General features: G+C 47.7%; 2 protein-coding genes and 1 long non-coding RNA gene across 3 annotated transcripts in view; 2 read left to right on the top strand and 1 right to left on the bottom strand.

Annotated features, from left to right (window-relative positions):
• Positions 1-315: 315 nt before the first annotated feature.
• LOC135819192 (uncharacterized) lies at positions 316-3,907 on the bottom strand. Its single transcript, XR_010553875.1, has 2 exons — positions 3,624-3,907; positions 316-1,501 (listed from the first exon to the last, which is right to left on the bottom strand). It is a non-coding gene; the product is annotated as an uncharacterized LOC135819192 (long non-coding RNA).
• A 3,168-nt stretch (positions 3,908-7,075) lies between these two features.
• Positions 7,076-9,388, top strand: LOC135819191 (probable serine carboxypeptidase CPVL). Its single transcript, XM_065332354.1, has one exon. It carries the CDS (start codon positions 7,180-7,182, stop codon positions 8,677-8,679), a length of 1,500 nt encoding a protein of 499 aa, XP_065188426.1. The 5' UTR covers positions 7,076-7,179; the 3' UTR covers positions 8,680-9,388.
• Positions 9,389-10,552: 1,164 nt separating this feature from the next.
• The window catches only part of LOC135819190 (insulin receptor-like), a 29,399-nt gene continuing 13,308 nt past the window's right edge, over positions 10,553-26,643 (top strand). The window contains exons 1-17 of the mRNA XM_065332353.1: positions 10,553-12,550; positions 13,504-14,052; positions 15,590-15,771; positions 17,108-17,318; positions 17,810-17,908; positions 18,192-18,381; positions 18,706-18,808; positions 19,884-20,055; positions 20,529-20,667; positions 21,351-21,434; positions 22,341-22,519; positions 22,704-23,212; positions 23,577-23,661; positions 24,043-24,083; positions 24,511-24,666; positions 25,074-25,289; positions 25,728-25,948. Coding sequence (XP_065188425.1) covers positions 10,795-12,550; positions 13,504-14,052; positions 15,590-15,771; positions 17,108-17,318; positions 17,810-17,908; positions 18,192-18,381; positions 18,706-18,808; positions 19,884-20,055; positions 20,529-20,667; positions 21,351-21,434; positions 22,341-22,519; positions 22,704-23,212; positions 23,577-23,661; positions 24,043-24,083; positions 24,511-24,666; positions 25,074-25,289; positions 25,728-25,948 — 4,892 coding nt within the window. The 5' untranslated portion in view covers positions 10,553-10,794. The remainder of the gene's footprint in view (positions 12,551-13,503; positions 14,053-15,589; positions 15,772-17,107; positions 17,319-17,809; positions 17,909-18,191; positions 18,382-18,705; positions 18,809-19,883; positions 20,056-20,528; positions 20,668-21,350; positions 21,435-22,340; positions 22,520-22,703; positions 23,213-23,576; positions 23,662-24,042; positions 24,084-24,510; positions 24,667-25,073; positions 25,290-25,727; positions 25,949-26,643) is intronic.

Genomic DNA, 26,643 nt, shown 5'->3' with positions numbered 1-26,643 from the left:
TGTAAAGAACTTGGTGTGCCCCCGTCAATTTCTACCTGTAAACGACTTCAGCACATACACCAGAATACAGCGCTGAACCAATTCAATTATCATGATCATGCACATGGACCACATGATAGTACATTCGAGCGCAGGTATTCCCGGGGGGGGGGGGGGGGGACTTTACATTATTTCACTTGCAAACACATTGCACGTTACATGCAATTTCGATTCCTTCACTGTAGATCTACATAAGAAAAGGAACAAAACAGCCCAGCTGCAGCATGCATTCTTGATCAATAATCTGGCACACCCTGGTTTCAGTCAACCACATGGTACTGTAGCAACTAAAAGTGCTTATAGCCGAGACACAGGCAGGAAGTGCTATATGTGTGCTTTCTTTTCCATCTCCTTCACAATGAGGAAACTCAATACAAGTGCAGACTGCCTCTTTTACGGCCAAAGAAACACAGTGTATGGTGAAGAAAGTGTCCTAAGGCCGAGTAAAGGAAATAGCTAACTAATAGGAATGGTAAAGCTACTAAAAGACTGGAACTGAACCCTTTAATTTAAACAACTTCCAGCTAGTATGTGACATACAAGTCAGTTAGGTTCAACACTATGCCAGTGGATGACAGGGCAGTGCCCAACTCCGATGCCAACCAGCCACGTCATGGACAGACGCACCAATGAGATGGTTAGGGATAGCCGGAGGCGAAAGTTAACCACAAGGAGGAACGGAGAAATAATAATTGTGTACAGCTACAAACAGGATCCGGAAACACAAGCTTTTCGGTCAAAGGGAATGAATTCTACACGAGCATCTTGAGAAAAGCACATGTGTCATTCCCCATACTTCACAGTCTAGCCAGCACCAGCATTTACACACTGAATGCCGGCATAAGATAGAGTGACCAAATTAGGACAACATCACCAGGCCTGGCAATCAAACAGAAGATCGTTGTCCATAGACTGTTGTCCATATTCGAGAGCCACATGGATCTGTATGCAGTGACCATGACCATGATACTTGATAGGCACTTGGATACCCATATGTGCACAGAATATGATTGGAAAAACCTCAACCAAGACAGAGGCACTGAAAATCTGTCGCCAGTGGCTTGTTTAAACACGGCTACGAATCCCACCAGACCAAACTCACACAATCCACTACAAACGAGCTGTAAATGGTCAGCGTGCTGTGTTCGAAACCCTGGACCACGTTCCTCGGCAAAGGACAAGACGGGTGTGCACGTTCTCTTAACCAGTTCAGCCGTGCATGGGATGTGACAGTATTGCCTGTGACCGAACAGCTTGCAAGGAACGAGACAATCCCTCTAGTAACTGCATATGGCACATTTCACAAGGCATATCCTTGGCCTGAGAGTACACCATGACGATTGTTCCTTCATTTCTCTGACCAGTTGGGTCCACACTTGAGGTCCATAATCAAGATGGAGAGCAGCCAGCTTGCTCTATGAACGCATGCAACAATGTTCAGTAGACGGCATAATCCCGACTCCTGCATGGACAAAAACAAAATGAAAAGCCACACCAAGTCATAAGCATCAAAGTTCATTGTGAGGAATTATTGATCAATGACCGAGTACTGTAGAACGGGTAATTCTAGCGACTATTAATTTTAGCGTTTTCCCATTGTCAACCGGTTAGCGACGTTTTATTTTAGCGATTTGCATTTTTCTTCATTGTACACATTTTGATACTGCATTCTACTACTGTATGTACAAACCATCACTACCGTGTACTATGAGTGCTAGTACGAGAGAACATCATAAAACATGTGCTAACTAGTACTCCTACTTGAAGTACTAGTATGACTACTCACTCCTCACGGATCACCAGTGCACTACTAATGTCTCAACGGATTAGCGACTTGAAACTTTAGCGAAAATGAGTCGATCGCTAAATTCACTAGGGTTTTTACGTCGCTAAAGTTACCCGTTCTACAGTAATCGGTATAATCGTTTCAGCCCTACTTGTACAGTGCGTATCGGTTATAGCGTGGTCGTGTAAAAGAATATACTGCCTACAAGAATGAACTCTCATGTTTTCATAATCATAACATGGATTTCAAGTAGTGCTGAAACGATTACGTTTTTTCCTTAGTGGCTTAGCTGATACCATAACGATCGGCTTATCGGCTAAACGATTATTAATTTATTATTGTAACTACATCAGTACATGTTACTGTATGTACATATTTGTGTTGTACTCGCAATACTTTCGATGCATGCACGCTTTGTGCGACCCCCAAAAAGGGGGGAAATCCCATACCGAGCGTATGTACCATTCTACTCGTTTAGCCGATAAAATCGAAATAACCGATCGATATATTTCTTATCGAGTAAGTAACGAGTAATCGATATAATCGTTTCAGCACTAATTTCAAGTGCACATTTATTCTTACAAGCAATTTTATAGTACAGTAGAATATATCGGTCCTAAGAATGGACTTTGTGTAGCAAAACATACCAGATTAGTACAAAGTATATCGCCTGTAGTAATAACATCCGTCCAATGCAGTTCCGACCTGACTCGCGTTGGGTCGCAGTGCTGCAGGTTCAACTGTTGTGGTCATGTAACTCATGTTGCATAGCCACATGGTAAGCCTATATGACTATGCCCAGCCGCATGCACTGTAACACTACATTGTATGTACGATGATCTTCCTGACTCCGTGTACATGCATGTGATATGTCACACTTGATTTATCGTGTGTAAGAAATATCGGAAATAAGAATAGAAAGTCGTTTTTCAAACACCCACGCTATAACCGATGCCTACTGTACTTTGTAGGTGAACCCAATCCCACGGGCCACGACACGCTGATACCACAGGGTACCGGGTCCACCATATGCCATCTTTACAGGGTTTAATGCGCAGCTTCCACATTCCATACCGGTAACACAACTACAAGCACATGCGCCTCTATGTGAGACCAATCGACCTGCAAAAGTTACAAATACGGCAAAAGCGTGTGTATAAGCGCATGGGCCATTACAATATGGTCCTCTTGTCAGGGTCTGTTCACTGCAGTGCTGTTCTTTTTTCTCGGCTTACGGGGCAGGAATATCTCAACAGGAATGTCCCCGTTGTGTTGGTGATGTGCACGCGGCGTGGGTCGGCTAAGAGTGCAGTGTGGAATGGTGGAGTGAGTTAATTCACCGAGAAACGATGAAGGTAATAATTGCGCCTGCCGAACACCATGAGACTCCAGAACATGTCTTTGTCTATGGAGTAATTAAGAGTGCATACATACTTATTTAATTCTACCCAACTTCCCATGACTACCATGTATGAACTGTGAAATCGGGTGAAGAGCCTCAATGGACATCGCTCTGAACTACAATTTTGACCCTCGCTTGCAGCTGATCTGAGAACGCGATCAGCCTTTTGAAGTGTATCTGTTCACATTCAAAACACCCATTAACATTTGTAACATCGTAGATAATTGTCCTCAAGTTTACGAGAAGAAAATCAGAAATCCATCAGCCATACTAGTTTTCGTGATTCTCGTGTATTGGCAACTGGGGTATTAGGAAAAATTCGCCAAATTTTTGGGCAAGTTACTATCAAGACAATTTTTGCTTTATGAGCAGCCTAGGACAATGGACTATACACACCTGAGGTCTGGGCGGTGTCCGGTAGTTCTTTTTTGGTTCTCACGCCATCAAGTATTTTGGCATCCAAAAATCATAAATTCTGGACGACGCAAAATTGAGAAAAGTGGCTCTGCTGCAACATGACGGAACAATCTCTGGCGGAACGGCTTCCAGATTTTGTTTAGGGACTATCCTAGCCCTCAGCAGGCCAAGTTACAATAGCATTCATGAAAGTCTTCCATGCCAAATCGACGACGATCAAAATGGTGATTCTGCTCAAAATTGGTCCCAGAAAAAGTCGAAAAAAGCGGCGTCGTCATCTTCATTTTGCATAAAGATTCGGCTCATTTTTGGCCCTTGGCGCATGGACTGACTAGGCTTTAGTCCTTCGCTTTCGGAATGCAAAACACTGAAAATACCGTTTTTCGGAACGCGCTTTTTTCGGAAAAGCACAGTCGAAAATTATTCCGAAATTCGGAATGCAAAACCTCTCTACTATCAAGAGTACGTAGACGTACTCTTGATACTATGTCTATTATAGCAATAAAAACTGCTTTATGGCAGTTTTCTAAAAAAAGTTATTGTGTTCTAGTCCATGGACCCCGTCTAAAAAGTAAGAAATTAACGAAATGTGATAGCTGAAAATTAAAATTTCACACAAAACCTCACAATAATCACAACACTTGAAATGCTGCTTTCAACACTAAACTTGTACTGCACCAACAATTGGCAACATGCATGCAAAGGAAAGAGGATCACGAGGGGAAAAGGTCTTCTACGAGCGTCGTACATGTAGCTTTTCATTCTATGTGTGATTATTGTGAGGTTTTGTGTGAAATTTTAATTTTCAGCTATCACATTTCGTTAATTTCTTACTTTTTAGACGGGGTCCATGGACTAGAACACAATAACTTTTTTTAGAAAACTGCCATAAAGCAGTTTTTATTGCTATAATTTCTTTTGTTTTTTCTGTCACCAATCAATGGAATGCCCTATATCAATATGCAAAATTTATACATATTGATAATAGGCAAGAGTGGGTTATGTACTCTTGATATAGGGCATTCAATGATGGCCTTCACATCATATCAGTACCGTGTTATACGCATTGATGTGCAAGCCTTTTCTTGCAGAAAATAGCACTAGCATAATGCAATTGCACGTTCTTCGGCGGGCAAACATTACATGTGAGTAGTGGTCTGGTGGTGGTGATACTTTTTTATACGGAGGTCATTCTGTGCATGTTGCAGAATGTCATGACTCTGTCATAAAATTGTCTTGCCTTTCAGATATTTCAGATCTCCCCACCCTCGATCAGATTTATTTGAGAAATGTAACGTTAACCAGGTGCGTGTCGCAGATGTTTTTGTTGATTCTGTGTTTATAATGGTTTATAATCATGGGTTTTCGTGATAAGGTCATCCTGCATCATATTGCACTGAAATCGTAATCATGTTGATATGTCAATACAACTTTTGGAAGTAGTTCAATGACTTCAAACTGTTAGTCCACGATTTTCTAAAACAACACAGCAAAAGAGGAACAATAAACATGTATTAAAATGTAAACAAATACATTGCTGAGTCCGACACCTCCTTCCAACAACTACACTGATCCTGAGGATAAAAGGGGCAAGGCTATGGTTGGAGGTACTGAGAGATAAACAAGGCACTCCATAATAATAAAATCTTACACATCTTTTGGTGAGTATGAATGATATCCAGTCGAACCTCTTTAGGACGAACCCCAAGGGACCAATGGTATTTATTATGTGAGTTTGTCTTAATTAACCTATTTATAACCAGTGAATACAATTATTTCTCCAAGAGACATACGAATAGATTTCTTCTACAGGAAAAGATGATTCTAAGTCACACCAACTCATTGACTCGTCTCATATGAAACAAATGAGTCACTAGAGAGGTTCTGCAAAACGAAAATGCGTACAAACTTTCGTTCTACGTCATGAAGTGCGAAACTTCGCACGAACTTTCGCAACTTTGGACGCGAAACTTGCAGGGAACGCGAAATGAACTGTCGTAGGAAAATTCGTGAGATCGGGTCATGGTGTACGTGCACTTGGCCCGCGCAAACTACGAAAATGTGCAGAACGCAAAATTCGAACACACTTTCGCAAGGACTGTCGCGAAACTTCGTTTTGCAGAACCCTCTACTGAACCTTTCTTTAGAAACATGACGGCAACTGAAACAGCAACAGAGAAAGTACGATACATGTACAGCACATTCTTGCAGGTACTACAGGTACTACAAACAGATTGCAGATCGTAATTCTTGCTTTGGCGGCACGAAACTTTATTTGGGGCAGTGCAATCCCGGCGGTACTCACATTTAATAAATCAAACAGCCCAGACTCGAGTAAACAAATCCAATCTGACATACAAGTACAAGATCTTAACGAGACTGCACCCATTGGCTTGTTTCGTATGAAGCAAACAAGTTACTGATCCTCTCCACAATGGAGATTTTCCCTGATATGCGAATATATATTGCAAACTCGGTCAATGGGTCCTTGAACCTTTCCCTCCAGATTGGGAACTGCCAACGATAGTATGCCACTGACCAGTGCCTTACTTGTAACGTACCAATGTACAATGAATATGAGTATTTCGACAACACATCTAACATAAGCCTTACCGTCAAGAAGGTGAACTCGCGTTCTTCGCACACTGTAGACAAGGGCAAAGAGATAAAAATGGATCTAAATCCGAATAAAATCAGCACACGTTTCCGTAAATGAAAGGGTGAGCATAAGCAAATGAATCGAAGGAAACAAAGAGATCCTGTCCGCTTTTCCATTATTAATTTTATTGCATTCCGCCCAAAATCAGCACACTTTTCGTAAATGAAAGAGTCAACACAAGCAAATGAATCAAAGGGAACTGGTCAACTCACCTGTCATTGAGTAATATTCCACGAAAGGAGGTCTCAGCAGCGCCGAAACGAAATAAGCCAGGCCAGGAGACGAAATATCCGAAACAGCTCTTACAAGAAGCAGTTCCAAAGATGGAAGTGTTAGTTCCTCGCGCATGCACATCCGAACGTTCGAACACGGAATGCACTGCATGCAACACAATGTCTGCCGTGCAAGTGCACCGCACGCGGCTACCACCCGTTGGTAGATCTAATACCGAGCACCTTACGTAGAGACTTACGTAGCCTAAGTGAAATACCGAGCACCTTACGTAGAAACTTACGTAGCATAGCGGTGTCGTTTTTCTTGCCATGTGAACACAATAATAGAAAAGCTGACAGGATCGCTTTTCTAAATGTCTATGCATACAGCTACACTACTCACTAGTCACTAGCCTAGCTACAGGCAGTACAGTTGTAGCATGCTCATTGCTCATGCGTATGTGCATGAATCATGTGCATAGATCAGATGCAACTGAGTCATGACGTCATGACATCGTGGTGCATATTCAGAAAATTTGAAATTTCCAAAACAGCTGCAAGCTGAGAAGCAACATTTTCTAACTATTTCAACTATAAACTAACTAACTAACTTGTATCGTTGATAGATAGGTTGTTGGTGTTGTTCATCACCGTGTCCGTCCCGATGTATGTCCACACCACGATTGTCCTTTTCGCCATCTGCTTTTCAACATGTAGAGCCTTTGAGCAGCCCGTGGCTGGGGCTGTGGGAGCAGATCTGAACTCGTGTTCCGAGGAAAGCAATACTGGCAAAGGTCGGTACCACCCGATGCTGGGGGTAAATCACTGGAGAGCGTGCGGAGATGGAGACGCAGGAGAGCCCCTCTTTCTGACGCAGTTCCTGAAGAACGGCTCCGTAGAGAAAGCAGTGGAGCTGAGTCGAGTCACTGGCATCAGTAATCTCACTAGTTTTTCTGGCTTTCTGACGGTGAACGAGAAGCTGTCCAGCAATATGTTTTTCTGGTTTTTCCCGGCGCAGACCGACCCGGAGAATGCACCGGTGCTGTTATGGTTACAGGGTGGCCCGGGCGCGTCGTCCCTGTTCGGAATGTTCGTAGAGATCGGACCGCTCATGGCGACCGAAGCGGGAGAGTTTGTGAACATGCCGGTAACATGGAATAGCAAGTACTCGCTGCTCTTCATTGACAACCCGGTCGGGACTGGCTTCAGCTTCACCCAGTCCGACGCTGGCTACGCAACCAATCAGGCGGAGGTGGCACGCGACCTGTACGCCGGCCTGACACAGTTCTTCTCCATCTTCACGCAGTACCAGAAGAACGATTTCTACGTGACCGGGGAATCTTATGCCGGCAAGTACTGCCCGTCCATTAGCCAGCGTATCATAGAGGGTAATCGTGCGGGCGATGGCGTGCACATAAACTTCCGCGGGATGGCGATCGGCGATGGCTGGATCGATCCCATCACCATGACGCCAGTCTATCCCGACCTCCTGCAGCAAATGTCCGCCATCGACGCCGCGCAGGCAGAGGAGGCGGCAGGCATCATGCAGAAAATCGAGCTGGCAATCATGTCCGGGAACTACCGCGAGGCGTTTGAATTGGGTGACTCGTTCCTGCTGGGCACGATGTACCCTTACCCGACATGGCTGACGAACAACACGGGGTCCACCAACCACTACAACATACTGCACACCACGGTTCCGGACAAAGAAAACTACTACCTGAAGCCGCTCGTACAGGACAGCGTACGGCGCGCGCTGCACGTCGGGAATTTACCGTACAGCAGCAGTCAGGCCGTTGCGCGTCATCTCCTGGCCGATGTCTACAACACGTCGTTGCCGGCATTGCGTGCCGTGCTGGCTGCCGATGCAGCCAAGTACAAGGTCATGCTCTACAACGGGCAGTTCGACATCGTCGTGGGCAACCAGTTGACCGAGGCCATGTGCCGCCAGATGGACTGGGCTGGCAAGCGCGAGTTCTTCGCCGCGGAGCGCAAGGTGTGGCGCATGGGCAAGACGGCGGATGCGGAGATCGCCGGCTACGTGAAGACGGTGCGTAATCTCCACCAGGCGGTGGTGCGCGGATGCGGGCATATGGTACCAATGGACGAACCGGAGAGAGCGCTGGACTTGATCAGCAGATTCATCGATGACGTCCCATTCTGAGAGCGGCAAGCGCGCCGTTGGATTCTTAGCACTGCTTGGCGTACCATTGCTGAACGAAGCGCAGTTCCGTGTGTGAACATGGTTACAGTTAATTCCAGTCCACATGCCGTGTAGCCCATGTGCAGCATACTGTACGACATAGCACGATAATACATGGACTTGTGGCACGCCATGCTGCTACGCTCCAGCACAGGAGTGCACTGCACAGGTTGGCGGCGTCACGGGCTCCAATGAGCGCTGCCATCAGGGTGGCTATACTCAGTCTCTCTCTCTCTCTGTTGACGTGTGGCAAGCCACACTGCCACGCTCTAGCACAGGAGTACTCTAAACAGGTTAAGTGCCGTTGTTGTCGTGACGACTGTGCGTGCCGATAACATTTCGTCAAGCGGACACTTAATTTTCCTTAGTTTTGTCAACGGATGGGCCTTTCCAAGGTTTTTCACGGTACATGTACAGCACAAAGCAGCCGTAAAATGGTTCTAAGGATCCGCAAACTCCATTTCAACAATTTGCACATTACTCTTTTTTTTCAAATACTCAACCCAAACACGCATACACGGTACTAACTCTTTGCTGCAACCGACTTTCTAGATTTGTGCATGGTCAATCTTCAGGGTGAAGCAGTAAACTAAAGACGAGCGACCGAAAATTAGAGTTGATATGCCGGGCCGTGAGGTGCAGATGAGAAGTAAAACTGAGAAGAACATGATTATGCGGGAGTGAGAAATACGCCAGATATGTGTGTATGTGTGAAGCTTAATCATGGAGTGTTGTTGGAAGGTGCTGGGAGAAAAGGAGGGGTTGAGAGTTGACAGCTGTGTTCAACTAACTTGGTGTGTGATATGTGAATATGTTGGTGTGATTGATCTTGTTCGGGCATCTTAATGATTGTATTAAAAAGCAAAATATTATGTCTTAATAATTAACCTTTCGGTTCATACGATCACGAGTGGCTAGCTCCCTGTCATTATTTTTCCGCTTTGCACTAACATACATGTATTCACAGCTCTCCACAGCTCTCATCTCTCTCCATCCCTCCCTTTCTCCCAGCACCTTTGTATGAACTGGGGTTCATCTAGCCCTCGGCTGGGGATAATGCCGGTAGACAAAAATGGCAGAATGTGGTGCTTTTTCTGGTATGTTTCATGCATTGATGTTTGGTATTTTGGATAAAGAAATGGAGCACAATTCAAGGAAGTGTCTGCCATAAGGTTTGTATGGTTCTGCCATATTCACTGCTTTTCGACCAGAGTCTGCATTACATGTAACGTTATCTGCCAATGGCTACACAAGTAGGTCCCGGGCTAGATCTGAGACATGCAAAATGTATCCCGTTGACTGCCTAATGATGACACACGTTGCGTGTGTTCGGTCTATGCATGTACAGTCGTCCCTCTCTAATCCAGCACTTTATAAAAAAATAAACCAGCACTCTCGATAAACCAGCACAATTATCAGTAGCCAAAATGTCCTCTTCATGTACATTGCAGCAGTAAATCAGATTTGTTAATCCAGCACCCTCCCTAATCCAGCAGATTTTCCGTGGCACAAATGCTGCCGGATTATCATGAATAGAGGGACCACTGTAGAGAGAGTGTAGTGTGGTGTGGCCCGGACCAGGATTTTGGAGTGTGACCATGGTGACTGTATGATCGTGAGTGAGTTTCGCTTGAAATTCCCTACAAAATAATGTAAAATGCTGTAAATCTTCACAATGACCAGGCCAGGCATGATTACCAGATCACATGGACAATGTCAATGATTATGACTGTGGTCCATGTGGACAGACCACAGCCACACTCCACAGCTTACGCACAAGCGGTACATGCACAGCACAACCAGAGAATTTTTGTGTAGCTGATTTCAGACTTGAATAGTTCCGCAGCTGTGCTTGTTTACGGTCGTTTGGCATTGAACGACTTCAGCCTGTCGAGTGAGTTTAGGGAGAAGCGGTGATGGATGCTGCTCAGTAGGACGAGCAAGATGTGAATCTCGAAACAAACTGACTGGTTACCGTACTCCTGAAGGGAAAACGAGCTTTGCGGCCGGTTGTCCGTAGCGGAGGCGGATTGGTCGCAAATCTATTGCGCAGTTTATCCGAAACTCCTGCCAACAATGGCTGGCCCATTGAATGGGAGGTCACGACTGGCAGTCTTTGCACTGCTATGGCTTGTCGCCGTGGCGAGAGAATCCCTAGCTACAGTATCCGCTTCACCTAGTTCCGTCGCCGGGGTGGGAATGAATGGTGGCTTTTCATCCTCGGTAGCCAGCACACTGGAATTGCCGTCAGTACCGGTTATTCCTATGAGCAGTAGCATCGGATCGGAGAACTCTGCGCCTGCCGGAACAAATACTTTAGTGTCGTACGAAACAACGGCATCGCTGCTTCAAACATCCATCGGTGGCGTACCTTCGGTGGCGCTCCCGGCAACAAGCTCAGCTGCGACGAGAGCTGATGGAATACAGTCCACAGTGGTGGCTTCGTCTAGTCCAGTAATTCGTGTAGCGCCTACAGCTGTGGTTCCTTCGAGTGCTGCCGCCCAAGTGTCGGCAACGAGTGTGTTGTCCATGTCACAAGCACTCCAGCAGTCTACAATGTCAGTAGCTGTGAGTAGTTCTGTTCAGCCGGCAACTGCAACTGCTGCATCTCCTTCTACACCAAGCGTGCCGCCAGGAACCTCCATACCCCCGACGGTACCAGGCAGCTCACAAGGGACGACACCGCAAACGACCCCCAAGCCAGCCTCAACTCCGGACGTTCAGATTTCAAGCCTCCCCGCGATGAGTACAGATACGCAATCATCAACCCCGCTAGTGAATGCGTCCCAGTCATCATCTACGACTTCACCTGCTACGACCCCAAGCGTTCAGCCCCCGGCAGTTTCAGCAACAACTCCAGGTAATCCTCTGACTCTGCCGCCAGACACGACGCAGCCATCAGTTAGCAGCACAACTACTGGTCAATCATCTACTCTACCGACCGCAATCACTAACTTGAAGACAAGTACAGAGCCGGTTACAAGCCCCAACTTCCCGACGAACACCCAGCCTGATACGAGTCCCAGTTTGCAGACACTCACACTGTCTGCATCAGCTGCAACGCTTCACCCACCAACAGTGCCAGACACGAATACGACATTGACCTCCACTGAACCAGTATCCACGCCAATGACAATTGCCAAGTTGTCCGCAGCCGCATCAAGTACCGCACCATCGACACAGCCTGCTGCCACAGGCTCCAGTGCACAACCGCTGACTACACCATCCACCATAGCAGTAACAACTGCAAAGGTGCCAGCATCAACATTGAGCACACAGTCTCCAACACTACCTTCGACAAACCCATCCACGCTACCCATAACAACTTCGACATTGCACACACCAGCGCTATCCAGCACTGCACCGAGTGTCACGACTTCATCCCTACCTACCGCGTCTTCCAGCGCTCAGCTACAGACCAATCCGTTCACGCTCCCGATCACAACTCCACAGCTGTCGACGCCGACACTTCCAAACACCGCATCGAGTGTACAGCTGCCAACGCTACCGAGCACGTCATCCAAACTTCAGCCTCCGACAGTTCCACTTACGTCACCACTGACAACGCCAACGTTTCCAGCACAGACAATTCCGCACACTGCACCGGCTAGCGGCTCTCTTCCAGCCAATCAGAGTGCACCACCTCTGGCCACTCTCCCTAAGACGGATGTACCGGTAACTGTGCCAACACTGCCTCCATCAGGTTTGCCCGCTACCTTGCCAACCGACATCCCGGGGATTCAGACCACGGTGAGCAAGGAGGAGAATCGCACCACCACTCACATCCCAACGTTTCCTCCCTACACTGGGCCGCCACGGCGGAATTGGACGGGTAAGTCAGCGTGATGTCAGCTTGTTACTTTCTCACATGTAACTAACTAACTTTAGGGGCGTCGGAAGGTATTTTAGTGTGGTACGGTCAGCCATCTGAACTGTACAATTTACTTGTGGGGGAGTGGTGGGAAAGCCGAAAATTTGGGAAATTTAGATCCCAGATGAGCGTATTTCATTGATTCACGGGGTACCCGGGGCAAAAAGTGGTATGGTCAATACCGTAGTGACCGTACCGTGTCCGACACCCCTGAACTTACAAACTTACATGTAACTACTTATCTAATGTCACATGATACGAGTAGTGAGTCGGTCACATGACGGTCCATCACAGTCATGATAGTCAGTCACATGATAGCCACTGTCACGTGATAGCCACTGTCACGTGATAGCCACTGTCACATGATAGCCACTGTCACGTGATAGCCACTGTCACATGATAGCCACTGTCACGTGATAGCCACTGTCACATGATAGCCACTGTCACGTGATAGTGATATCCGGATATTGTGTGGAGCTGACAATATGGTGGTAGGTGCGTACGTGGATCACACCTACCACAATTTGTCATGGACGGATTAGTTTGTTTGCAGCTTCTTTGCTGCTCTCGTGCAAGGCCACAAACTTCAGATTATCAAACAGGAGGCTTTGGAGTACTTTGCTGAGAGAAGGAGAGTTGAATCGCTGTATTTGTTGGCTGTGTTTGTGTTATCCTCCCCTATCTTCACACTCTGCTTTGTTGGGTCGTGTGTGTGTGTTTTTCCTCTCCCGTCACTCGACAGTATGCTGTGTGTGTGTGTGTGTGTGTGTGTGTATGTGTGTGTGTGTGTGTGTGTGTGTGTGTGTGTGTGTGTGTGTGTGTGTGTGTGTGTGTGTGTGTGTGTTCTTCTCCCGTTCCTTGACAATATACTTTTGTTGGCTGTGTTTGTGTTTTCCTCTTCCGTCTCTTGACAGTGTGCTCGACGACCGTGCTGACCAGCACAGTTCACTTCCGTCTGTTCGCCGCGCTGAACTGCGACATTCTCAACGGCACACTGGTCATACAGGCGCGTCGCATTCCCGAGATCTACCGGCAGTTCATTCGCCTGCCGTCCCTGCTGCACGTCACCGGCGGCCTGGTCCTGTTTGCCCGGCCCGGCTGGACGGCCAGGGAGATTCTGCCCAATCTGATCGCGGTGCGCGGCAAGCGGATCGACGACATGGCGCTGCTCGTGTTCGGTCACTTTCTCCTCGCTGAGAGCATCGAGGTACCACTGGACGACACAGAGAACATCACGGTCGCCGTTGATCGTCACGTGTTTGAGCACGGCACGGACGGCATTGCTCTGCTGCATGGTCGCGTCGGTTATCTCTCGGCCGAGGTTCAAGCCTACGGCCAACCACAGGCTAACCGCCGGCCGGTGGACTGCAGCTCGAACGGCACCGAGCGCTACGACGTGAACAGCACCCTTCCGGAGCAGTGCTGCGTCAGGACATTCAACCAGGAGTATCTATGCCCATACGGTGTGTAGCATCTTATGCAAGGATACTTGTGCAGTGATGACCTATGTGGATACACTGCAGTAATAGGGGATTCACACACACGGTTAAACCACGGTTATGGGAAAGTTGTTATGGAACCTATTAGGGCTCAAACGATTAGTCCGATTAACCGGTTGCAGACCGGTTACGAAGTATTAACGGTTAACCGATAAAGATAACGGTTACGCAGTAACTTTTCAGTCAATTTTTCAAGTATCAGGTCGTTGCAAAGTGTGCACTTTCGCGGGCTGTCACACGCGTACGCAATTTCTGGGCTGTCAACTCGGTCATATCTGGTCTCTTGGTGTGAGAGTATGTATGAATGAGCATGCAAGAGAATGTACAAATGTGCGTTGTACTGAATAGGGTACAATTTTTGAATGAGTATAGTCAAATATACGGTTAAAAAAGAGTCCGCAGGATTGCCGTGGCTTATAGGTTATAACCGGTTAACCGACCGTTAGCTTAGCAGTTAACCGCCAGGGGTAAAACCGTGACCGTTTGAGCCCTATAACCTATGGTACTGGGGAAAAGGAAGAACCTCTCGGGAAAAAAATTGGCAAAGCCGTGGCCGTGGGCCTCAGGGCGTTTGTCAAGGGAAAAATCCCCATGGCTATACGACGCGCGTGTGTAGATCTTGTCTTTGGCGAGAACTCTGAGCCCGTAAATTGTACGGGTGCATCGCAACCTGCATTCTCAGACAGTGCCCATCGGAAAATCATGCATGGTGATTGCAAAATATAGTACAGATTACTTTTTTAATTGCCCCGCCACAAATTCATGGCCAAACATGCGGCCAAGGGAAAACTGACCACGGGTGTGACCACTCCGTTGACCGAAGGTCTGAACTTTTACATTGTCCCGTGACCTCAGGTTTCCCCGTGAGTGTGAATCCCCTATAATGTCCTCACAAATATACACTGCGGAAATGATGTCATGTGCATTCATTATTGACATCAATATAGGGAATCATGGCTTTAAAACAAACTTCACTACAGGTCTTCACCAGAAGACCACTCCCTTTGTCCTATATTCTGGATCAAACTCGCACACTTCTCCCGAAATTGGTGCGGTGCTGGCTTCGAAAATCGAAATCCATGGTGTTGTTAGTACTTCGAAGTAAGATTCATAAACCGGCAAGAGTACAGTCAACTTCGCTTATAACGACACTCGGCGGGGCATCAGAAAAAGTGTCCTTATTCGCGAAGTGTCCTTTAATATGCCCCAAGTCTCATTATTTGTATTACTGTTGGATGGGACTTTGCTCTGGGCATGGAAATTCTGTCGTTATTCGGGAATTGTCGTTATATCCGCAGTTATTAGCAAAGTTGACTGTACATACCCCCCCCCCCCCCCCCCCCCCAGAGTGTACAATGCCTGATCCAGCTCTGCATAGGGTCTTGGTCGAGCGTAATCGGATCTTCTGATGTCATGCGTACACTCCATACGCATTTCTCAAACTCTGACCATTGTGCTATTCCGTTCTGCCGGCGTGTTGTACTTGGTGTTTGATTTACAGGTTTGCTGTTGGCCTGTATGGATCTGTGCCTGAAGATAACACTCGGTGATCGGTCGCTCAGCGAGGTCGGCTCGAGGCCGCAGAGCGGGCCGTACGACCCCCGAGTGCCGGTGGTGTGTCGCTACTACACCGGTCCCAACCTGGATCAGTGCATTGACATGTGCCCACTTGATACAGCACTGGTAAGTCCACGCATACTGTAGGACCAGATATTTAACGCAAATTAAAGTTAACGATCCCCGGATTTTTGTGGGTTAGCGAGGTGAAATTCTAACGAATTCTGTCTCAAAAACGGCAAATGACTGTACATGTAAGTGGGATGGTAGTGCTCAGTTAGTCATAACTCGTAACATTTTTTCTTTCTTCTTTTCACAATGACTGTACATGTACATATCGTTTTGTACATAACGACTTCAAATGTTAGCTAATTGTCTAAATTCGTTACATCGTTAGAATTAAATGTTCGTTAACATTACTGGTCTGACAGTACCTCGGTTACGCGGATCCCGCAGTTACCGGCACTTCGGTCTACCGGGCATCCTTTGGGCGAGTCTCAGGTAGAAATATTACTACTCTTTGTCACTTTTGTGGAATTATTAGTGACGCCAGATGCCATATCGATGGCCTTTCGGGGAAGTTTCCCCATAAAAGTGTACGTGATTCGGAGTTATGGACGTTTCAAAGTTACGGGCAGTGCCTGGTCCCGGACCGCCCTGAAACGAGGCATGAATGTACGTACTTGACGTGTTTATTGTTATAGTGCTGTACATCGGGGACGCCATCGCCTGCATGGAGGTGACGTGAGGCAGTAGAGAATATCTCACCTCCCCCTGCCCCTATTTGGAAGTACCTGACCCCCCATAGTCTGAGAAGCTCACAATCTCGATTGTGACTGGCAGGCCGGATAAGGGTTACATGCAGCCTGGACTGGCAATAGCTCAAGTGTGCAGAAAATCTATTGTCAAGTAAGCCAATTTTGTAACCGAACGTTTTCGTTCCATTCTCATCATCGGTAAAACAAAAATTCACGGTTCGCGTCAGACTCGGCAGAAGGTCCAGTTTTGCGCATCCGCCGTGGGAACGCCACCACCCTCTTGGATCCGCCGTGGGAACGCCACCACCCTCTTGGATCATGGGTTACTTGGGTGGCATTCCCAGGGAATAATGGAAAAATGTCAAAATACAGCAATAACGAAAACGTTCGGTTACTAAATTGGCTTACTTGACTGTGTGGATTGCGTCGGTGCTGACACCTTTTTCTTTCGAAATTGGATACGCCTCCAATTTTTTCCTTAAAGTATATTACAGTAGCTGTACCCCAGGATAGTTCGAACTTGTAGACTAGAAGCAAGTCCCCCTTCTCCTTATGTTCCACCGGACTGCGGGAATTCCCCCCCTGGCTGGACTGGCCTGCTGATCCCCCCCCCCCCCGTCCCTCCACTAATGCCCGTTCTTCACCATCCGACGGCAGCGAACTGTATTTTTGTGCACCTCTGCCTGCCTTGACATTGCACACAGTTCCAGGACACTCTATGCTTGCGCAAGTGCCCGTTGGTAATGGGCTTACTTGGCGGACCGCCGGAGCAGTACTATTCTGTGTATAACAAGACGAGTATTCAGTACACGTGCGAGATTACATGCCCGCCGTTCTACCAGGCCGACGTTAGGACGGCGAGTTGCCGATCATGCTCCATCAGCGACCGTCAACCAGGGGTACCATGCAGGCGAGGTAAGCTCGAAAACCCACTTCAAACTTGCAAAATCCGGGTTTTGGATCTGCTTCTCCATACATTTTGCCAAGGTATACCTGTCCTGTTGTTGTGAAGCCTTGATATGCCATGCAGGCGAGGTAAGTGTGTCTTTGCACACAGTATATTCATCCAATATAGTCCTGCTGGATTTTTAAAGCCCGATTTTGGCCGAATTAGGGCTTAAAAAGACCCACCCTACCACAAATGGACTGGTTGTGCTCATGGCTGCAAGGCTAGTGCCCCGTGGCCGCTTGACTTCCCAACAGATTTCAATGTCTACAACTGTAGTGCAATCCTTTCATGGTTTGGAATATCTTTAATTTTCGCTCCCATCCACTATGCAGAAACCGCAGTGGAGTGATCTGCTTTGGTCCACGGAAAGCCAGAAATCGCCAGTGGAGTGATTTGGGTACTGAGTTATGCTCGTTGATTTTCTCTCTGTGTCATCGTCTTCTTGTCGTCTGCGCAGAGTGTAATGGTGTGGTGGTGAAGTCACTGACTCAGCTATGCGGTTTCGTCGGCTGTACTGATGTTCTTGGTGACTTGGTGTTGAACATCAACAATCCAGGTAGGGTTTGCTACTGATTATGCTGCTGCTGATTCTGCTGCTGATTCTGATGCTGATACTGATGCTGATTCTGATGCTAGGGCTTTGACTTTCTGTTTTGATCAGCCCAGTCTCTGCTGTTTAAAATGATTTCTTCATGTCTGGCTGAGCTTCTTCGTGGTGTGTGTGTGTGTGTGTGTGTGTGTGTGTGTGTGTGTGTGTGTGTGTATGTGTGTATGTGTGGGTGTGTATGTGTATGTGCGCATGCATACGTCTATTTGTGTGCATTCCCTAACTGCACCAGGTCTGATTCCGCGGTGTCTCAACAACTTGCAAGGCATAACGACACTGAACTCTGCCATGATGAGAGCCCTGGGCAGTGTGCGGCGAGTGTCAGGTCTGCTGTTGGTGACCGGTAACATCTGTTTGTACAACCTGAACTTCCTGCATAACCTGCAAGAAGTCACTGGAGGGAGTACCAATGTCAACAGCTAGTAGGTGGATATATTTTGACTAAGAAATTCCTCAATGTGGGATAATAACTCTAAATGAGAACGATGTGATGATCTCTCTATTGGAAAATGTTTCAGTCAATGGAAATTGGATTTCGAGAAATGGTGTCTTTACAGCTCCGTTTGTGTATTTGTGTGTCTTGTGTGTGTGTGTTGTTTGTGTGTGTGTATGTGTGTGTGTGTATGTGTGCGAGTGTGTGTTTGTGTGTGTGTGTGTGTGTGTGTGTGTGTTGTTTGTGTGTGTGAGTGTGTGTGAGTGTGTGTGTGTGTGTGTGTACGTGTGTACGTGTCTTCCCTCTATCACAGTGGAATACTTATCAACAGGAATGAGGTACTGACGGATGTGTCTGGGTTGCGCAACCTGATCAAGGTCGGCAACAACCTGCTGGACCAACAACGACCTAAAGACGTAAGCTATTAGATCTTGAGTTGAATATCTCCTGCAGTGTTTGCACGGCCAAAGTTAGTGTGCCAGAGCAGGATTTGGTTGGAGACCTCTCAGGGGTGTCGGGGGTGTCGGAAGCCAAGCTAAGTTAGGGTGGTACAATCAGCCATCTGAAGTTCAATTTACTCGTGGGGAGGGTTGCTGAGCCAAAAGGTTCGGAAATTTCGAGCCCAGATCCGTGTATTTTATTGATTCACAGGGTGCCTGGGGCAAATAGTGGTACAGTCTATTCCGTAGCGACCGTACCATATCCGACGCCCCTGCCTCTACTACTAAACAGTTCCCTATTATTGTTATTGAGGAGTGGTTTACTGCAAAAAAGGGTCTCAAGAGTGTGCCACAGTCAAATAATCTTTTCCTGGTGAAAACGCCCATGGAGGTTCTCTTACTGGGATGTGTTCGTAGGAAGTGAAATAGGGTGTGAATAATGCCTAGCACCCCATATCACATTTATTTCTCCTTCCCTGTTCTTCACCGCCTTCGTATCCACTCGTTTTGAACACAACAAAGCCGTTGTGAAATGACTGTTCGGCTCGTTCTGTTCATCGCAATTCTAAAACCCCTGGGAAGCTAGAAATACTTGCTAACTTCAATCAGATGAGAGTATGGGTACGGGGCAATAGAGTCATTGTACACCCATGGGATTTGGGAGTTGTTTGCTCTCCACTGACTGACTTGTGGTGCTTGTATCCGCCATACCCGGCAGGGTATCAGGGCATACTGATGGGCCTCGAATATGGAGGTCTTTGCATGGTTGTGTGTTGCAACAATTAGGTGATACTAATTCCTTGATGCCATCTTCATTCGGTCCATTCATTTATAGTACTAGTAGTTATAGGTTCTTTATTTGAGCCAATGAGACCACATGACGCTTGGAGACATGCTGTCGTCTGCAAGCGTTGTTTGGCCTCGTCTGGTCAAATAACGAACCTAACTTATTCCTGAAGTGGGTCTCTATTCCTGAAGTGCCGGGGTCTAATGCTAGCTCAGCTCACTTTAGTTTTGCCGACTCTCTTCATGTCGTGTGTCGGTTTTGCAGGTCGTGAAGAATTTCCGGATCACGTCCAACTTCTATCTGTGCCCGTCTGAAATCGACAAGCTGTTTACCAATTTCCTGGGCGATGCCATCATTGATTATCACAACCGACTGAACGAGACCATTCAGTTCACTGAAGTCCTCTACAATGAAACCAACGCTGACAAACGACTCTGTAAGTCCACAATAAGTACTGGTAAACTCTGTGGGGTTTCTGATATCACATCGTCAAGTCCGACACTCACAGTCAACTGGATACTCACTACTCGGCGTGCGGCTCGAAAACAAGGTCTTTTTGCTGCAGCTAACGACTCGTTTCCTCCCCTGTAGGGCACTGGTTGTGAGACTTGCCATCTCACTGTCCACGCTAGGTCCTGCAGCTCTCATCTTGGTATAATCGGGCAAGGTGGTGGCCTGGCAAGAGGAAACTGTTTCCTAAAACAATTCACGGTTCGTGGGAATTTGGAAATTTAGATCCCAGATCAGTGCATTTTATTGATTCACGGGGTATCTAGGGGCAAAAAGTGGTACGGACAGTAACAGTTGCCGTAGTGACCGTACCGTGTTCGATGCCCCTGTATGCGTCATTCTCAGTGTATTACTGTGTTACTGTACATATTCAATGTTGTTGCTGCGGTGGTGCTACAGGTCCTGTTACACGATTTCCAATTCAGGTGATGAGCACATCGGAGACAAGCGTCACGATAAACTGGTTGCTACCCGAACCTCATGAAAACCAGACTGTGCTATATAGCCAGTATCTGTATTATGTGGAGACTAAGAACAGGTGAGATCTTGTTGTTTGGTGCTGACATAGTGCTAGCTCATAATGTGTGTGTGTGTGTGTGTGTGTGTGTGTGTGTGAGTGTGCGTGCATGTGTACGTGCGTGCGTGCGTGTGGCTGTGTGTGTGTGTGTGTGTGTGTGTGTGGCTGTGCGCGCGTGTGTGTGTGTGTGTGTGTGTGTGTGTGTGTGTGTGTGTGTGTGTGTGTGTGTGGATGTGTGTGTGTATGTGTGTGTGTATGTGTGTGTGTGTGTGTGTGTGTGTGTGTGTGTGTGTGTGTGGCTGTCTGTCCGTCTGTATTTCTGTCTGTGTCCGTGTCTGTGTCCGTGTCTGTGTCCGTGTCTGTGTCCGTGTCTGTGTCCGTGTCTCTGTGTGTGTCTCTGTGTGTGTGTGTGTGTGTGTGTGTGTGTGTGTGTGTGTGTGTGTGAGTGTGTTTGTTGTAATGGATTTTAAAATAGTGTACTTACAGAGCTCTGAGCCTCACCGTTTATGTATGTCATACGTTCTACCCACTGGTCTTCAACCTTTCATTATGTCTGTCCGTCTATCCGTCAGTCCATCCGCATGCCACTCTGTCTGCTTTCTTCCCGGCTTTTCATACTTTGAAGTGTTTCCATTGCTGTACTTGTCGGTTGGGCGTCTCATCTCTTCCCGTGTCTCCTTCTCTCTCCGTATCTCTGCTCCCAGTGTGGATCCACATTTACGTGACGTCATTAAGCTCAGCGGTAACACCACCAACACAGACTTCTCTTGTGCTGCAAGATTGGAAGCGTGAGTGCTGTGGGCCATGGTTAACACGCTAGCGTTGCAGGCAGGGACTCTCGGTTAGGCTCTGTTGGCAAAGCAATAATCGGTGAACTTGATGCAAGTATTGCTTCGCTAGAACACAGGACTGTTGTTACGGTTGAACACCATGTTTCTTTATGCTGTACATGTGGAGACGTACTGACTGTCTCAGGACCCTCCAGGCTGTTGTACTGCTTGTGTTTGTGTCAATACATCGGCAAATAGATTCAAAAACCTACTCACGTGATCGGCGGTCGTTTGCTCAGAGCAGGAATCAAGCTTGAAACTGTGAATGCTCTCTCAATCGAGGCAATCAGCTCACACCTGGGCTTGAGAGTGGCTGAAATTTATTCATAAATGCCTGAAATTATGTGAACGAGTGCTCAGACTGTCTCTCACAATTTCCTCTATAAAGATCCCGACTGAAGGGAACCCAGTGTTGTGCATGTTTGTGTTCCTGACTTTTTTGGTTTTCCAACTCCTTTCTGCCATGAGCTCCCTTTCTCCATCTCTCATTACAATCCTCCCCCCCCCCCCCAACCCCTCCCCTCTCAACTCGTATGCTGTATGAGACTCTCTTTGATAAGCATCCATTAGCCTTTGGGGAATCATTGAAATACAGTGAAGAGCTTGAATGCAAAACCAATTTCCTCACTTTTCGGATAATGGCCGTAACAGGATTCGTTTAGGTGCGATTTGGATCTGCCATATTTTGGGTTCCAATTTTGAAACAGTTCTGGTCAGATTTCGGATTAGAAATTCTGCCTGGTGGTGCCTCTAGCCCTGTTGAGTATACTGAGCTGAAGATCTGATTTTCTCAAATTTTCGGGCTTTGCATCTCAGCTCTTCAAAATGTCAATGATGATGATGATGATGTTTTGCTCCCCACAGATGGTCAGTGATTCGTCTCGATTCAGACGCCACCAGCTACACGGTGACCGGCCTGCGCACCTGTTCGGAGTACGCATTTGAAATCGACGCCTTCTACAACCGCACGTCGGACGACTCGCCGGGCTTGAACAGCGGCAATTCCTCCATCGTCGTGCTGGGTCGTCCCAGTCCACTGCGCAGTAAGCTACAGGTCACCAGAGTGCATTGCAGTGCAGTGACTGTGTTAGCGGAGGCACTGAGTACCATTTTCACCAGGGTGTGATTGCAGTAACCACGGCGTGTCTCAATGCTCACTACATCACTGGCTGCAGTGTTTTAAAAGGAAGCTTGCTTTGTGACTGTGTTTTCATTCCGCTGTTGTAGATCTGCCGGCTCCAGGGAATGTGCGAGTGTATTCGGCGGACGCGGAAACGATTGGCCTGACGTGGAACGCGCCGAACATTGCGTGCCAGGAGATCGGTGTGCCGTTCACGTACCGTGTGTTCTGGTCGCAGATCAACGTCTTCCCGCCGGCTAGCAACCTGACGGTGGAAGCCTGTGGTGATCTGTGCCGCTGCTCCTCGGGAAATTTCCTGGATACGGCTACCACCATCGGCCAGCTATTGGTACTCTCACAAGAGAATCATGGCGGTCGATTCGTCCTCTCGAATGGCGGAAGTCTGAGTAGTGCGAGTGACGTGCCCAACCTGATAACGCCGGAGGGCTGTAACAATACATCGGTGGGAAGGTGCTGTCCGGAGGGTGTGCATGTTCACGTGTCCTCTCTCAACGCCCGTACCCTGTTCCGCAAGGATGAGAGCGTGCTCACCACCAACCAGACGTTCTCGATCAGGAGGAACGTCTCGACGCGCTTCTCCACCTATCTTTTCTCGGTACGGCTTGTTTGTAATTCCGTACCTGCCGACCATCCTGATTTGGCCGGGACCGTCCCGATATCGAGGATGGTAATAGGCACCCGGAAGTGCATTTGTCGCATGCCTTACAGCTACATTTGTATACATTTTTATACCTAGGTTCTGTATGTCATTGTCCCGGGAATAGAGCGTTTGCCGTACTGTGTCTCATGAGGCATTAATTCCATGCTGCAGCTAGCAACCCACTCCTTCCCTTTCCCTTCCCCACTAATCTTGAAGTTGACGTGATGAAATTTGGACACTTGTCAATCACCATTGGCGACTATGGTTGGTCACGGGTTGTCTTATTCATCTGCCGAGTGCTGCTGCTTGTCTCCCACAGGTACAAGCATATCACGGTGATCCGGCTGATGACACCAAACTCAGCCGAAACAGTTGGGCGGTGGCCGCTAACGTTTCGGAACAACGTACGTGTAAACTCATTGTATGAAATCGTGTTAGACATGTTTCTAAAAGTTGGAAGATGGCGTGTTGATGTGAAGATGGCGTGTTGATGTATTGCTATTTGTACGTATATGTAGCGCTGCGGTGTTAACAGTTGGCCATACAGGCATCATGTCCACTTGTGCTGCTTAGGACAGGATTGAATGCATTAGCCATCACTGTGTGTGTGTGCATGCGTGTGCGCACGCGTGTGTGTGTGTGTCCCTGTGTGTGTGTGTATGTGTGTGTGTATGTGTCTGTGTGTGTGTATGTGTCTGTGTGTGTGTTAAAGACCAGCTTGATGACATTGCATGTTCGGTATCACTCTCCTGTGCTGTGCTGTGTGATGTTGTGCGTCTGTACAGCCGTGTCGGAAACGCTACCCGGATTCAAGGTCACGCGTGCGGTACGGTATAGCTACCTACTTCAGATATCATGGTGCATATACGTGAGCATGCTATACTTTCCATGGAGCTAGGGCGGCATCACAAACGGATAGCTCGGATATCACGTCTCACGAAGTAACCATTGCCAACTCGCTGGTGAAGAGAGGCTTTGAAATGTCGTGGGCAAACCAGACTAATCACTCCTTGTTTCACAAACGCACTCCAAGGCAACTACAAGGAAAAGACCATGTTCTCTTCAAGCATGCACAATATGAGTACAACCAGATGGCGAGCATGCGCAATATGAATACCACCAGTGCGAGAGTCATAATATGATAACTCTGTGAGCACGTGTCATGGTGATGCACTACATGCATAGACATAAGAGGCGTGTTCATGTCTCTGTTGTTGCTGTTCTTGTGTGGTGTGCTCTCTCTCTGTGTTCAGAGCAACACGTCCACCACCATAGAGCTGCAGTGGCGTGAGCAGAGAGAGTCGAGCAACCCTATCATCCTATACCAGGTCATCATGACGCAGCGCTCCAGGGAATTCGACAAGGACAGTACGGACGTGAAGGACACCATTGACGCAGTCGGTGTACAGGTAATGTTAGTTAAACCTTACGCCGTGATTCGTCATTGCTTATCTAGAGCAGTTTGGTGGAATCAGCGGCTATGGTGTTCTCCCGAATATGGAAGCTATGAGTAATGCATGTTTGTATGCTGGGATTAGGAAGCATCTTTTACTTAACACCCCACACAACCATGCCTGGGTTGTTGTCTGTAGCAGGGACTTCAGCATGCTGTTGCGTGTGTGTGTATGTGTGTGTGTGTGTGTGTGTGTGTGTGTGTGTGCGTGCGTGTGTGTGTGTGTGTGTGTGTGTGTGTGTGTGCGTGCGCGCGCGCGCGTGCGTGCATGGGTGTGTGTGTGTGTGTGTGTGTGTGTGTGCACGCTGGTATGTGAACGCTGGTATTTGCATGCTATGGATGTGTCACTGTCCGTCACCCCAGTGCCTGATGGACCATTGTGCCGCACAATCCGGCAGCCAATGTCTAAACATATCTCTGGCGGGACGTGCAACTGGCGAACTATCTCCGGTCGCCGTTGTTGTGAATATCAGCACTTCACTGCTGCAGCGCATTGGCGGAACAGCACGTCTTTACCTGCTCAACATCAACTGCTTAGCACCTCAGCCTGGAGAGCGTGTTCGAGATGTCCTCGTCCAGGTTTGTATTGTAGTGTGTTGTCTTGTATTTATATTAAGTTTTGAATTAATGGATTCTCCACAGGCCGTAGCCTAAATCAAGGATGTCTCCGTACAGTTGTACGGCAGACGCTAATGAAATCCAGCGGGGGGGGGGGGGGGGTTCTCAAGGTTCAGTTCGGCTGGAGTGTAGGCACACTTGCTTGGCGCGTCTCGGTGGCATGTCCGTGCAAACGCGCACCGTACTTTCGCCAGTACTGGCCAAGGTACATAGATGTTTGCGAGCCATAAAAAGAAAAAAACTCACCCATTTTAAAGAACATCCATGAAAATGCCTGAGGTGACGTGGCGCTTATCTCCGAGAGGCGTTGATAGAAGACCGGCTCAAATTTCAGAAAATGTGTTATCCGCGTAAAGTCGGGGGCCTGGTCTAATCTTTCTCATTCTGTCTATCTGTTAGGTGCGCACCGTCACTCTAAGCGGATGTGGTCCCTGGTCGGAGTTGAAAACTGTCGTTGTAGAATCAAAGCCTGGGGAAGAGACGCCAAACTCTGGTCCCGGTAGCTCCAACAGCATCGGTACGGCAGAGGCAATCGGTATCGGTACCGCTGGCTTGGCTTTCCTGTTCATCATACTCCTGATCATCTACTCAATCTCCCTGCGGCGCGCCAAGAAAGCAAGGTATGTCGGGGCCGTTGGAAGGTATTCGACATTGGTGAGGCCATGAAGAGGTGGGGGACCTGGGGCCCTCCCCGGGAACTTGTTTTGGAAAGTTGGGCCAAATAGCCCATATTTTAGTGCTTCAACAATCACAATATTTGAAAGTTATTGGTGCAGCTTTGGTCTCACCTGCCGCACCAGTTGCGACACACCCGCATGTACCAGGTTAGTGTGTTGTGTGCGCTCATGCTGTCAGCGAGTGATGATGTCCATGTTTGCTGTCTGCTGTGCACATGCTGTGAGAGATCGGTTGTTGGGACGTCTTATCGTAGTGAAACGAATAGTAGTTATCTATCAGACGCAGCATCATGTCTGCTATTTTCCTCGCATGCGCATTGACTGTTTGTTAGTCCTTTGCAGAAGCTTTAGGCCTGGTTTCACCAGTGCATGTTGCCATGTGGGGCAGGAGGAGGAGGAGGAGGGGGGGGGGGGCATGCTCTCGTCTGATCTCTGGCAAGCACACACATCCCACATGAATTGCAGCAGAAATTGTTGCGCTACAATGTTGTGATAATAATAATTATCATCGCAGAAAAGCCGGTCTGCTGCTGTTTCTAATTATTAGTGCGGCCATGCCATAGCCTTAATACAGAGTGCACGGTACGCTATGCTAAGTGCACAACAGGATACACTATAAACATGAAACACCAAAACGG

Source organism: Sycon ciliatum, chromosome 6, assembly GCF_964019385.1.
Source record: "Sycon ciliatum chromosome 6, ocSycCili1.1, whole genome shotgun sequence".
Lineage (NCBI taxonomy): Eukaryota > Metazoa > Porifera > Calcarea > Leucosolenida > Sycettidae > Sycon > Sycon ciliatum.
Note: the sequence above shows the minus strand (reverse complement) of the source record. Positions and strands in the feature narration are given on the sequence as shown.